The 14,645-nt window shown below is 41.1% G+C and overlaps 1 protein-coding gene across 3 annotated transcripts in view; it reads left to right on the top strand.

Annotated features, from left to right (window-relative positions):
* XYLB (xylulokinase) overlaps positions 1 to 14,645 on the top strand; it is a 140,486-nt gene that overhangs the window by 90,759 nt on the left and 35,082 nt on the right. For 2 of the 3 annotated variants that reach the window (XM_039348414.1, XM_039348412.1), the window contains one exon: positions 14,189 to 14,247. In XM_039348414.1, the coding sequence (XP_039204348.1) occupies positions 14,189 to 14,247 (59 nt within the window). Of the gene's footprint in view, positions 1 to 11,788; positions 11,842 to 14,188; positions 14,248 to 14,645 lie in introns of all 3 variants that reach the window. The other variant, XR_005557297.1, reaches the window with a different exon arrangement.

Raw genomic sequence — 14,645 nt, forward strand, 5'->3', positions numbered from 1 at the left:
CCAAATGGCACTGCTTGGCCGACGGGACCTGAAGGAGGCCCAGCCTGTGGGATCTAACCGGATGAAGGGAACTATGAGGTAGTAGGCGGTCTCGCAAATAACCTGGCCCTGAGCCATATAGAGCTTTAAAGGTAATAACCAACACCTTGAATTGGACCCAGAGACCAATAGGCAACCAGTGCAGCTCACAGAGGATAGGTGTAATGTGGGTGTACCGAGGAGCACCCACTATCACTTGTGCGGCTGCATTCTGGACCAACTGTAGTCTCCGAATACTTTTCAAGGGTAGCCCCATGTAGAACGCGTTGCAGTAGTCCAGACGTGAGGTGACAAGGGCATGAGTGACTGTAAGGAGAGCCTCCCGGTCCAGGTAGGGTCGCAACTGGTGCAACAGACGAACTTGTGCAAAAGTCCTCCCAGCCACAGCCGCATAAATATCGCTTTTATTTCTAGGAATCCTAAACAATAACTAACTGTTATGTAGAGATACATCCAGAAACATATTTCAGGAATATAGCTCATTCCTCAGGTAATTTGATAATGGATTTTGCCCTCTTCTTCTGCATAAGACTCACATGTTGGCATAGAACCTCCAAGCCGTGGAGCTAGGAACCATGAGGCTGGATGAGACAAAGGCATTCCCCAAACTGGCACATGGCCAGGATATTCTGTAAAGAGCTCAGTAACTCCTCCCACAGACCTGAGAGAGCTGACTAGCTAAAACTACATTACTCATAAGCCATCTCTTAAGGAGACAGTGCTTAACTCAATAAATGCCAAACATTCTAACATACAGATCTACATGCTCTAGTCAGGGTTACATGATCCAGAACACCTGCAATTGGATAAGTAATCCCCTAGGTTCCTTTGGTCTTACCCAGCAGAGGTGTCTTGATAAAAGAGAATATTTCTAGCTCAGGACTGAACTGGTCCTTGCTCTGTCAGTGTTGGTGGGAGTGTTCATCCTAGATCAAGCCAAATCCAAAAACACTGGAGGATTCCTAAAGGCCTGGCACTCAGAAAAATCAGCCCATTAACAGACACATAAAGATAAACAACATCTACATATCTGTCAAAAGAGACATTCAAGAAGCCAAAACACCTCCTCACCGGCAATCTATACCCATATGAGCAGAGATGATTAATACTAGACCAACAATCAAGAAGTAAACTAAATCCCAATCAAGGAACTACTGATACAGACAAACAGCTAACAGTAAACAATAGTCTAATCAAGGAACTACCAAGAACATTCCTTCTAAGACTGACAGGGCAAGCTGCTAGTATAAAAAAATAAGAACTGCCTTCTAGCACTGATTATGTTACCTAGTTGGATAATGGAACATCTGCAAGAAGAAAACAATCAAACTCAGAGAGAACCGGTGTCTTTTTCCCCCCTAGGATCCCATGAAGTTATGGAATTCCTTATCTGGAGGGTTTTCTGGTTGATCCTCTTGTCAATTTTTCTCTTATGTGGCTGCAGGCAAAAGTGATCCCATTCTTTGAAGTGTTGCTGATCATAGCTTCTGGAGCAAAATCTTTAGTTTGCAGAAACTGAATTTTTTTATTATTTTATGCCAAGCTTCCTCCCATCTCAGCTCCCACCCAGCTCTCTGGGTCCTGCAGATTAAAATATAAATGTCCTGTACGTGTCCAGAGTGCAAACCTCTTTGCTGAATGAAGAAAAACCTACCAGCCAAAATCAAGAGGGAACTGTCAGCTTAAGAGGCTTAATGACATTATAACAGGAGTAGGGGAGCCTGTAAGTGGAGCAGGCTGTTTGCTTAGATCTAGACTGAAGAGCTTAAGAAGCTTATAAAGCTGGAAGCCTATCAGCTTCAACTTATGAGTTTGCCACAGTTCCTTTTCAAAGCAGGTCATGTATTGGTAGACTTATGGAGCTGCATGGGAAGGCTTTTCCATCTCTTCGTGCTTCTATCAGGGACTGAATCTGCATATATCTGTCTTTGTTCTTAATGAATGCATGGTATTGCCCCAAAGATTATTTTCCAAAAGGCAACTGGACTTCTTTGAAACACCTTTGGGACAGCCAACCATGACCTGGATGACTGAGAATCTCCATAGACCAGGGGTCTTCAAACTTGGCCCTTTTATGACTTGTGGACATCAACTCCTAGAATTCCTCAGCATTGCTGGGAGTTGATGTCCACAAGTCATAAAAGGGCCAAGTTTGAAGACCCCTGCCATAGACAGGGGTCTTCAATGGCATTGAAGAATGCATGGCATTCTTCTTCCATGTTGCTCAGGGTAGACATTTGATTCCCAACTTGGCTGCAAGATGGAAGTGGACTAGTCACACTTCTCTAAAATACTTCTCTGGTTTTGGATCTATCACTGTCCCTCAAGGAAAATATGGAATGCGGAGAGCTTCCAGTAGATTTTTTTCTCCTTGACTGAGAAAATATCACAATGCCAAAGCTTTGAATGGGGCAGTTGAATTCCTTCACCCTACCTCCCAAGCAGATTCCTTGGCATCTCCCATTTCTCCTGATTTTATATTTATTTAGCTTCATGTTTCTGTTAAAACTTAACTCTTTCTTGCTGTTTCTGAGCATTATCCATTTGCTGGTGTGTGAAATTGGAATTTTGTTGTGTTTGAGAATAGAAAATATTTAAGTTTGGCATTTAGAACATGTTCTTTGCTTCCTTGTGTATTCTTGTATTATCTTTGAATTGTGCTTTCTGTCTCAGACCTGATTTCTGCCTTAATCTCTGGTTGTTGGAAAAAATACCTCCCTTTTAGCTTAATGAATTCATTTTCTGGCAGCTGATGTTTTTTATCAGCTTATGACCGGTTGGTCAGCCATTTTGTGAGATCATCCATGGCATTCGCAAATTCCAGATCTGCTCCCTGGCAGTTGAGGATCTCAGCTATGTCCACAAACTCTACTAATTTATTTGGAAAAAAACATAGCTTCAACACCAGTTTCTTTGCTGATGTCTCCATTTGCAAAATAATAAGAAGAGATAAATACCAAATTTCTTTGTTAAATGGCAAATGGCAACAATAAACAGCATGTGATTCAGCAACATACTAGATGTTTTGAATTGGAACTGTCAGAATTATCAGCTACATTGGATAAATCTGAAGGAAACCTCTTTGGAGAAAGCTGTGTTAGGATTCCCCCCCCCCCATAATATTTTTCAGAATGTCTAATTAATTTGGGGGTAAAAATGCATCAAGTCAGCATTTTTCCCTTGACTGTTTACATCTTCTCTTGCACTTTTCATTTCTTAGAATAAAAATAAATGCTCCATTTCCCCATGACTGGAGGGATTGCCTTGTGTGTGTATGTGTGTGTGTATTTATACTCGTACAACATTTTGAATAAACACATCCTCAATTCATTGGTTGGGCTCATTGTTTACAAAATCAAGATGCCTTGATGTCCTTGAAAAAGTCATTTGGTGGGTGTAGGCTTTGTTTTGCTTTGCTATGCTGAAAGGTGGAAAGTTTAATGGGACGATTAGCAAATATGTCATTCATTTCTGTACACAGAAGATCTGATCAGACTTGCTGGGAAGCAGTGAACCTGGATAAAAGCTGTGAAAAGACTAGAGTAGCTGGAATGGGGGAAGAATTCACATCAGTTGCTCTAGGTTTGCTACCTATGGTGATTGGAATTGAGTCCAATAATTTATTTGCAAATTTACCATAATAGACAGGTTTCCAGAAGAAGAAATGGTTAGTTTCCTCTGAAGATAGTTTTTTTAAAAAAAAAAAATAAAATAACTAGGGCGTTGTTGTTAGTTGCGAAGTCGTGTGCGACTCATTGTGACCCCATGGACAATATTCCTCCAGGTCTTCCTGTCCTCTACCATCTTCTGGAATCCATTTAAGCTCACACCTTCTGCTTCAGTGACTCCATCCAGCCACCTCATTCTCTGTCGTCCCCTTCTTCTATTGCCCTCAATCTTTCCCAGCATTAGGCTCTTCTCCAGTGAGTCCTTCCTTCTCATTTATATTTGTAAATAAAACTTTGCTCAGTTTTTTAAGATTGAGTGGGAATTGTGATAGGGAAGAATTTGTATTATAAGAATGGAAAGGATAGCTTACCCTGACTATGATACCTTACAACTTTTTTATTTATATCTTTCCTTTGTTATTTACAAGTCAAAGTGGAGAACGTATCTAATATTCCTTTCTCCTCCTATTTTCCTCACAACAACCCTGGGAGGCTGGAGTGAGGCTGGGCTGACAGACAGTGGCTGGCCCAAAGTCATCCAGCTGGTTTCCATGCCTAAAGTGAGACTAGACCGCACCATCTCTTGGTGGTTGAATGTCCAAAGTCACCCAGCCACTTTCAAGCCTAAGGGGGACTAGAACTCAATGTCTCCTTGTGAAGCTGTAGTCCCAACACAGGTGGGAGCATCAGATTATGAATCTAATGAGCCTGTAAGACCTTCAAATCACCAAACCTAGGTTAAGTATGGTAGCTAATCCTTTGCTCATGGCAGGCTCCTAAAGAGAGATTCACAGAGATCTGCTTGACCATCTTATTTCGTTTGCAGAAAGTATTATATACGTCAAGGTCATGAATTTCTACAAGTGGTCCTCAATTTACAACCATTTGTTTAGTGACTGTTCAAGTTACAATAGTATGAAAAACGTGACTTACAACCAGTTCTGACGTGACCATTGCAGCATCCTCATGGTCATATGATCAAAATGCAGGCCCTTGGTAACTGGCATGTATTTATGATGTTTTCAGCATTCCAGAGTTATACGATTGCCATTTGCAATCTTCCCAGCTGGCTTCTGACAAGTTAAATCAATAAAACTCTTTTAAATCCAACTCAGCTGTTGGAGACAACACAAGTGCCTTCAACCTGTTTGACTTCTCCATCTGGTTGATTGCCTTGGCATTTCCTGGTGCTTTGCCACCTAAGGACGAAGAATCTTCAACCCTGGGCTTCTTTTTCATGGTCAGCTAAATTTCACCACTTCTTGCAGATGGGAAGACTCAGTTGGTCAACTGAGGTCAACAAGGTCAACTAGGTGCTGCTGCCAAATTATCCAAGGTTACGTACACACAAACGCCTATTTAAGGATCAAGAACATCTGGTTGGAAAAGAAAGTTCTAGTTGAAGGAATGGAGAGTGAAAAACAAGGGACCAAGTTTGGATACAGGAGTGGGAAGTCTTGTCTCTGTGTTCAGCAATTCTCCAGAAACTCTTAATTTAAAGTCAGCTTACTATTTGAGGGTGTGGGTGGAATCTAATGTCATATCATGTTTCTTCTTCTTTTTCTTAGAAAAAGGACAAAACTTTTATGTTTTTTGGGTAAGATTGCTGAAGAAGTCTTGCCACGTTGTGTATCATGTTGCTGCACTTTACCCCAAAACACAAATCTTCCATTAAAAAAAAGAGCATCTAATTTTAACTTGGGAGCAGAGGAAATATCTTTTCAATCAGGGCGTGTAGTAAATTGAATGCCTCTTGTAAGCAGGTCTTATTGTGTTATATTTTCATCAGAGCTGCTGGGAATAAGTTGGAGGGAAATGACAAAGTGAATTGGACAAGAAAGTGGCGGAGTTTGTTGATGAATAATTCAAGGCCGCTAGGCAACAAACACTGATATTTTCTGAAAGGAGAACCACTGTCCTTGGGTTAGAAACAGATGATGATATTATTTTTGAGCACTGAATCAGATTCCCAAATGTTTGTAATTCCTGTGAATGGCTGATCTTAGAGCACAACCAACCTGGACTGAAGGTGCCATAATTCAAGCTGTTAGGATAATATCACTAAATATAATATTTCGAGAGATGTTGTAGAGAGCCAGCTTGGTGTATTGGTGTGGTAACTGTCTAGAAAGCAGGAAACTATGAGTTTGAGTCCCAACTTAGTCACGAAAGCCAACTGGGTGACTTTGGGCTACTCATTCCACAGGGTTGTTGTTGTAGGAAAAATAGGAGGAGGAAGAAGTATTGTGTGTGTTTGCCACTTTGAGTTATTTGTAAAAATAATAAAAACAGGATATAAATAAATAAGTAAATAAATCCTGGTCTGTCTGTCTGGCCATCCATTTATCTATTTCTGTCAATCTATATATATCTGAACATCTGTCTGACTGTGCAATAAAAATAATAGTGGTCCAAAGCTTAACAGGTTGGGGCATTTTATTTTACAGTAGTTTTTACTGTTTTACTGATTTTTAATAGTTTTCATTGTTTTCCAATTTTAGAACTGTAGGCCACCCTGGTCATTTGGTTGAGTTGGGCAGCTTTAGAAATTGAATAAATGAAAAAATAAATACCAGCCGAGTAGATTGGATTAGATTAGATAACCTTTATTGTCATTTTTTCCTGTGGGCACAATGGCACACATTAAAAATGAAAATTACTTTCTTGCTCTCAAAGTGTGCACATACATAACACATTTTTTAAAAAATAATATATAACATATGTATAGACCTACGCCCTTACATATAAGTAACATATAAGTAGAGACAGTGCTCAACTTATGACCATAATGGAGCCTTCCCATTGCGGTCATATATTGTCATGGTCCCACAGTTGTAGCTTGTCATTGGGTCAGTACCACATGACTGACTCAATTTTACACCCTCTTGGGGAGAGATTATTAAGTGAGCGTTATGATTGGCGACAGAAATTTGGAATCAGGTTGTAAATAACTTGGGGGGGGGGGAAGACTGTGGTAACCTGAATAGTCACTAAGCAATAGGTCATAAGTCAAAGACCACTTGTATTATTTATTATTTATTTGAATATATTTGTATCCTATTATTATTATTATTATTATTATTAGTTGGAAGGGACTTTGGAGGTTATTTAGTCCAACCCCCTGCTCAGGCAGGAAACTCTATACCATTTCGGACAAATGGCTGTCCAGTCTCTTCTTAAAAACTTCCAGTGTTGGAACATTCACCTCTTCTGGAGGCAGGTTGTTCCACTGATTAATTGTTCTAACTGTCAGGAAGTTTCTCCTTAGTTCTAGGTTGCTTCTCTCCTTGATTACTTTCCATCCGTTGCTTCTTGTCCTGCCTTCAGGCGCTTTGGAAAATAGCTTGACTCCCTCTTCTTTGTGGCAGCCCCTGAGATATTGGAACACTACTATCATGTCACCCCACGTCCTTCTCTTCAAATTATTTTTTACAAATAACTCAAACATATCCAACACACTTCTGTCCTCCTATTTTTTTTCACAACAACAGTCCTGTGAGGTAAATTGGGCTCAGAGAGAGGCTCAAAGTTACTCAACTGGTTTTCATGGCTAACGGGGACTTAAACTCACAATCTTCTGGTGATTGGCCCCAAATCACTCAATTGGCTTTCATGCCTGGGGTGGGATTAGAACTCACACTCTCCCGTTGATTGGCCCAAAGTCACCCGGCTGGCTTTCATGGCTAAGGCAGGACTAGAATTCACATCTCTTAGTTTCTAGTCCCTTCACTACTAGAACAAACTGGCTCTTTGTATGCTGCCTAGTCTTCTGATTCTAGGCAGCATGTTCTTCTTTTCAGGAAATTTGTTTCTTAAACATTATGTAGGCCAGAGGTGGGGAACCATGGCCCCTTCATGACTTGTGGACTTCAACTCCCAGAATTCCTAAGTTGGCATGAGTGGCTGAGGAATTCTGGGAGTTGAAGTCCACAATTCATAAAAGGACCATAGTTTCCTATTCTTGATCTAGGCAAATATTACAGTTGTTGTATGTTTCTGATATTCAAATAAGTGGAAAACTGCAGTGTCAGTTTTCTACAGATGGGGTTCTAATCCTGTTCTGGGAATTATTGCTTACCATCTCCACAAAGCATGGGGATAACAATCTTGGTTTAATTTCCATTTACAAGTTGGATTGAGGATAAAAGTCACTAGGCTTCACCCTTAAAATAGCAATGGCATTGGAGTCCCAACAAATTTGCAATAAAACAAGTAGGAAAGGGCTGCAGAACAATATTTCTTCAAACAGAGGAATTTTGCTGGATATTGTTAATTATGAATTGCTCTTCATACTGCTTCCTAGACAATGGGTTCACTGGTTTCAAGCTAATTTTGCATTTCATTTTGAAGATGCCTGTTCATTAATTTATGGTAGCATGAAGCCCCTCCCACTCTTGCATCCTTGTTCAATCCATTGCTGAGAACTATCCTAATGATATGGGTGAAACCCACAACAGATATCACCTAAATCTCTGCTCTTTGCACATTCATGTTTTCTTTGGCCACCTGTCAGCCTTTGCTCCATTATCTGTTAAATGCCCAATTAATGTAAGGACTTTATTTTATTCATTGTATTAATAACCTCATTGGCCTACCAAGCGTCCTGTGCTTCTGGAAGCATTATCATAGAGAAATAGAGAGCATGTGTATGTGGGGTTTTTTTGGGGGGAGGAGTCATTTCATGCTATTTCTGGGAATATGGAGAATATTGATAATGTGTAGGAGTCTAAAAATAGAGACTTGCATATGAGCAACCTCTTCTACGCAGCTTATTCACGCTTCCCACAACACATTTGACAGCTGTCAGAGGAAAGTGTCTTCAAGGGTGAACATAGGTTGAATGTTCTGTTAGCAAGAAGCAGGCGTGTGCAAGGGAACTATGGCTACTTGCAATTAGCTGGGGCTATCATCTCCTCCACTCACATCCATTTACAGATCTAGTCTGTACATCTGGAGAGGATTTTCTTTTATTTTAACAGAATAACACAGTTGGAAGGGACCTTGGAGGTCTTCTAGTCCAACCCCCTGCTCATGCAGGAGATCCTGGCCCAGGGGTCCAGTCTTTTCTTAAAAACTGGCTCAGGAATTCTGGGAGTTGAAGTCCACGAGTCATAAAAGAGCCAAGGCTGCCTATCCCTGCCCTGGCCTATATCATTTCAGACAAATAATTGTCCAGTCTCTTCTTAAAAACTTCCAGTGTTGGAGCACCCACAACTTCTGGAAGCAGGTTGTTCCACTGATAAATTGTTCTAACTGACAGGAAATTTCTCTTTAGTTCTAGATTGCTTCTCTCCTTGGTTAGTTTCCATCCGTTGCTTCTTGTTCTGCCTTCAGATGCTTTGGGGAATAGGCTGACCCCATCTTTCTAGATACTGGAACACTGCTGTCATGTCACCTCAATCCTTCTTTTTATTAACTAGAGATACCAAATTCCAGCAACTGTTCTTTATATCTTTTATCCTCCAGCCCCATAATCATCTTTGTTGCTCTTCTCTGCACTCATTCTAAAATCTCGACATCTTTTTTATATTTTGCCAATCTAATATTTATTTTTATTTTTGCATCATGGGATGCAAAAGAGGAATAGGACATATTCATTGTAAAATAGGGTCATTCTAGGTGCATTTTTTTTAGCGTCCCCCAGTCTGGAACACCAGCCTTTTGAGCTTTCTAAAAACTCCAGATGTTGAAACTGGTAGGCCTGGCTGGAAAACGGCTAGTTTAAAGAGGGTCGTTAGCCTTTCCTCCTTATTTTTATTGTCTTGCAGATGTGGAGTGCCTTTGGATATTTCATTTTTGCAACACATGTCAAAAACGCAATATTGTTTTGAGGGTTTGGCAGCTGTTGAAAGGTTTGCATCTCTTTCAAAAGCCTCTGGAAAACCACTGCAACATTCCCTGCGGTCACTGATCAAAATTTCAACATTTGGCAACTGGTATGTATTTACAATGGTTGAAAAATCTCGGGGTCGTGTGAGGTGCCGTTTCCAACTTTTCCAGCTGGCTTCTAACAATGGAGAAAACTGGATTTGCTTAACAGTTGCAGTGATTCGCTTAACAACTGCAGGGATTCACTTAACAACCATAGCAGGAAAGATGATGAAATTGAGTGCAACTCACATAACACCTTGCTTAGCAATAGAAATTCTGGTCCCAGTTGTGTTCATAAGTCAAGAAAGATCCCTGTAAAGATGTGCTGGGGGAGTTGTAGTTGTACAGGTAGTCCCCAACACAGAACCACAACTGAGCCCAAAATTTCTGTTGTTAAGCAAGGCATTTCTTAAGTGAGTTTTGCACCATTTTACGACCTTTCTTGCCTCAATTGTTAAGTAAATCACTGCAGTTGACAAGTTAGTGACACGGTCGTTAATTGAATCTGGCTTCCCCATTGACCTTGCTTGTCAGGAGGTTGTAAAAGGGGATCATGTGACCCCGGGACACTGAGACTGTCATAAATATGAGCCAGTTGCCAAGTGTCTGAATTTTGATTACGTGATCCTGGGGATGCTGCAAGGTCGTAACTGTGAAAAATAGTCATTTTTCAGTGCTGTAATAACTTTGAACAGTCACTAAATGAACTGTTGTAAGTTGAGGACTACCTGTACATACATTTAGAGGGCTAGGGAAAAGCCTTGCATAACTGGGATAATAGCTTCTTTCCTGCTCTTGGCTAAAAGGATAAATCTTAAATTAGATTGGGAGTTTTCCTATAGGCTGTTGGATTCTATAAGCTAAATTCCCAAGCTGTAAGTATCTTCCGGTTGCTAGGCAATAGCAGCATCCGATTCTGAGAATCTGTTGGTTGAATAGATGGATACCACCTGGTTACTGCTGAAGGATCCATCATCTCCCAATCTACATAATCAGGCCAACAAAAGAGATGAGTACTTATTCTCAGAAAGAGTCTTTATTTGGCTGCTGGCTTCCAGGAGATTACACGTGTATCATGGCTGGTAAAATGTAAGGGAATAATAGTTCCTTGCTTAAAATCTGGAAAAGCAAAAGAGATGTTAGTGCTCCTTGCACAGACCCAGCTGTCTGCTTTAAGGCAGGATCACATGTCTGGATGCCTTCCAGATGGTAGGACCAATTCCAAGTATGCCTCAGGAAAGAGATTAGGATGGCACAGAACCCCCCCCCCCTTCATCTGAGGACCAAAGGCCCTCTTTAATCTACATTGAGATGTACTGCTCTAAACTATTCCTATCTCAGCTGCTCAAAATGCTAGCTCAGCAGTTTTGTGTCCAGAGAAAGCAGAGCAGTGTTTTCAAGGAAAAATTGAGATGCTTTTAGCTGTAGGAAAGATGGATAGTTATAAAAAAAGGCTGGAAGGAAATGTTGTGATATTAGCTCAACCTCCTTTTGTCAAGTGTGGACGAATAGCTCAAGTCTTTGAGCCAGGAATGCAACTCCCCCCCCCCCAATACTGTACCACCCCCAATCTGATTATTTCCTTCCTTCTTCTGAGTCCTCTGGAGAAGACAATATGTACAGTTCAGGATTGAACTGTGAGATCCTTCATGCTCTCTGAACGTGGCTATTTTCTTGCAGACGTTTTATTACCCAACTAGGTAACATCACCAGTGCAGCCAATTGGGCAATGAAACATATACAAGCAAACAACCAGACTTAGAGAGCACCAAGGACTCCCCACTCCTCTGTATTAGATTCTAGAATATTATTGTGGCTTTGCTTGGACTTTGGTTCTTCCGAATATTGCTGACCTGGGGAACTTTTGTTGAAGCAAGTCCCCCTTAAGTCGGAATGGGACAACTTAGTGCAGCCACTTTGTGCAGCCTCTTGCCATGGCCAAACTCCTCACAGGACAACTTGCCATGGACAACTCACTGTGGGACAATTCAACAATGCAATTTAAGTCTTTAAAATAATTTCATTGTTTTTTTTTTAAATTCTCATTCACATTTCATTCTATCCTTCCTTTTGCATCCTTTCTTTAATGATTCTATTCCGCTATTTCCTTGAAACTAGTGTAACTCTTATCCTTAAGTGTTGCGTTCTTGTACTGCTCTGTTTTGCCCCTCCTTCCCCTTCCCACTTTTTAACTCCTGTTTCTTCGCAAGATTGCTGCTTCCTGAAGCACAGGGACCACCTCAAGCTCTCCTGGAAATCCCAGGTATATGTGAATCCTAAAGAACTGTGATATAATAGTAGTAGTAGTAGTAGTAGTAGTAGTAGTAGTAGTAGTAGTAGTAGTAGCAGTAGTAGTAGTAATAATGATGATTATGATAATGATGATGTTGATGTTGGAAGGTCATCTAGACTAATCCCCTGCTCAGGCAAGAAAGCCTATATTATCTCAGAGAAATGGCTGTCCAATCTCTTCTTAAAAACCTCCAGTGTTGGAGCATTCACTGCTTCAGGAGGCAGGTTGTTCCACTGGTTAATTGTTCTAGCTGTCAGGAAGTTTCTCCTTAGTTCTAGGTTGCTTCTCTCCTTGATTAGTTTCCATCCGTTGCTTCTTGTCCTGCCTTCAGGCACCTTGGAAAATAGCTTGACTCCCTCTTCTTTGGGGCAGCCCCTCAAATACTGGAGCATTGTTATCATGTCCCCCCTCGTCCTTCTCTTCATTAAACAATTGATTCATTAAACTGATTGAGATCAGTTGCTCCAGGCACAACTCTTACATTCTGCACCACAACTTCCCACTTCTTTTCCCAGAATGCCTTGTGCAGGTCTGGTAGAAAAGCACAAAGATGCTTGGGAGGACTGAACAATAAGAGATGGTTTTAGTTGCAGCTTTGCATGTTTGTTTAGGTTGTTTGGCCTCCTGAGTGTAGTGATTTTCAGAGGTTTTCCAGTGGCTTTTGTAACATCTTTCTACAAATATTGGCAAACCTCTGCTACTGTGTACAAGTAGAATTGAAACTTGTTTTCTTCAAAGGATTACTGGGCTGTGTGCTTGAGTTATTTATTGACAGTGACGTGGGACCTAATGGCTTTTTAAACCCAATTTGTGCATTGCTGAAATTTCCCCTGAAAGGAAGTTCTGATTAAATTTATTGGTAGATGACACTCAAACTCTCAGCACAGCTCTTGACTGCATTGGGAGTTTCTGCATCAAAGGAAACCAGATGTTTCTATAGGGGGACATTTGTGTAAAGAAAAGTAAGATGGTGATCTTGACTATGTGATGATGGTAATGATGGACAACTTGATTTGAAAAATTCACGCAGGCCATATGCAGTTGGTCATGCTATGCTTGTCAGCCTTATAAGGTAGGCCAAACAACCCAAAAATATTAGGCCTAACTTTATTTTAAAGTTACACTAACAGTCTTTCAAGTATGAAAGTGGAACTCCTTCACCATTTTAGTCCAGAAAACTAGGGAGGTCCTTAGATGTGAGATGTTTGCCATGCCCCCATTCCTTCTACGGGTCTTCTTCCTGGCTCCTAAGATCATACCATATCCCATGGCAATGTTAAATTAGGTAATATAAAGTATTTTTTTCCCAACCTGGCACTCTCTGGATGTGTGGGCCTTCAGTTCCTACATTCATAATATCATTTAAGGCCACCACAATCTGGTTGACTCTGGGTGTTGTACATGAGCAAAGCAATATTCATGAATGAAGGCAAATATATGTGTCCCAGGAGAATGTTGCATGATCCAGTCTGGGCTGGTCACCAGGACCAAAGGTTTAGTCTTCTGAGCTTTGGGACTCATGCTGGAACCCATCTCCAGGAAACTTCTCTAAGTTCTCTTAGAGAGAAATTCTCTAAGCTCGGAAGACTAAACCTCTGGTCCTGATGACTGACCCAGATTAGATGAAAGCCATACTGATTATTTCACAATTAGAAATAATCAAAAGGCGGACAAATAGTAGCAATAGCACTTAGACTTATATTCTGCTTCACAGTGCTTTACAGCAGAGTTTCCCAACCTTTCCAGCTTTTGAAGGGTGGCATTTGAAGGGTTAAGCCAGAATTCTGCTTGTTTTAAACAGGACCAGAATGAAATCCTCTTGTCAAACTGCCTACCAATATCCAACCCTCTAAGCCCGTGGTAGCGAACACACAGATCCGTCTCTGGTGGCACGCGAGCCATTGCTGGGCCGAGCTGTTTCCTCCTCTCCATGCATGTGCAGCTCTCTGCACATGCGCAGTCTGGGAATAGGTGAGAGGCTATAAAAGGAGCAACTTTCGGCAGAAGCAACAAGTCGGAGCAAACAGCGAGCGAGCGAGCATGAGCTGACAGCTCAGTGGCCATGCCCACTCAGTGGCCACGCCTACCTGGCACCCAATGATGCATAAGTGGGTTTTGGGTTGCAGTTTGGGCACTCGGTCTCTAAAAGTTTCGCCACCACTGCTCTAAGCTAATTAACAGATGTGTCAGCTTTTGGTCTTTTCAGTACCGTTATTAATGAGTTTTATCATCAAGAAGTTGTAATCCTTTAGAATTTTCTGTGATAGATAGGATCTTAACTCTACCTCCATTAATTTCATTTCTTCTTTGCTTGTAGTGCCAACCACAAAAATATTGGCTACCGGTGGGGCTTCCCATAATAAGGCAATCTTACAAGTAAGTGTGGCTTTTTGCATTTGAAACCAGCGACCAATGTCCCATTTTAGCCAGCTGGTGAGCTCTTGAGTCAAAAATCAAAACCAGGCAATCAAGGTCTTGAGTAGGCAGAGCCTTAGGGGGAATTAGCCAGCAATGAAATTTGCGTAGGAGATGTTTACATGATCATTTGTAGGGAAGGACATTCAGGATTTACTGACCTGGTCATCTGTGCATCTCCTAGGTAAACTCTAATTGGTCTGGAAAACTGCCATGGAAACTTCTAGTCAAAGTAGATCCTGTTGAAACAATAGATTGAGCCCAATCTGCTGTTCAACACCTTTCATGGGCAAGTATTAGAGAGTAAATGGATTAGGCAGAATGTAAAAACTCTTCTCCAATACCTGAGGGGCTATCAC

The sequence above is a fragment of the Crotalus tigris genome, unplaced genomic scaffold (assembly GCF_016545835.1).
Source record: "Crotalus tigris isolate CLP2741 ecotype Arizona unplaced genomic scaffold, ASM1654583v1 scf7180000018151.1857312, whole genome shotgun sequence".
NCBI classification, from domain to species: domain Eukaryota; kingdom Metazoa; phylum Chordata; class Lepidosauria; order Squamata; family Viperidae; genus Crotalus; species Crotalus tigris.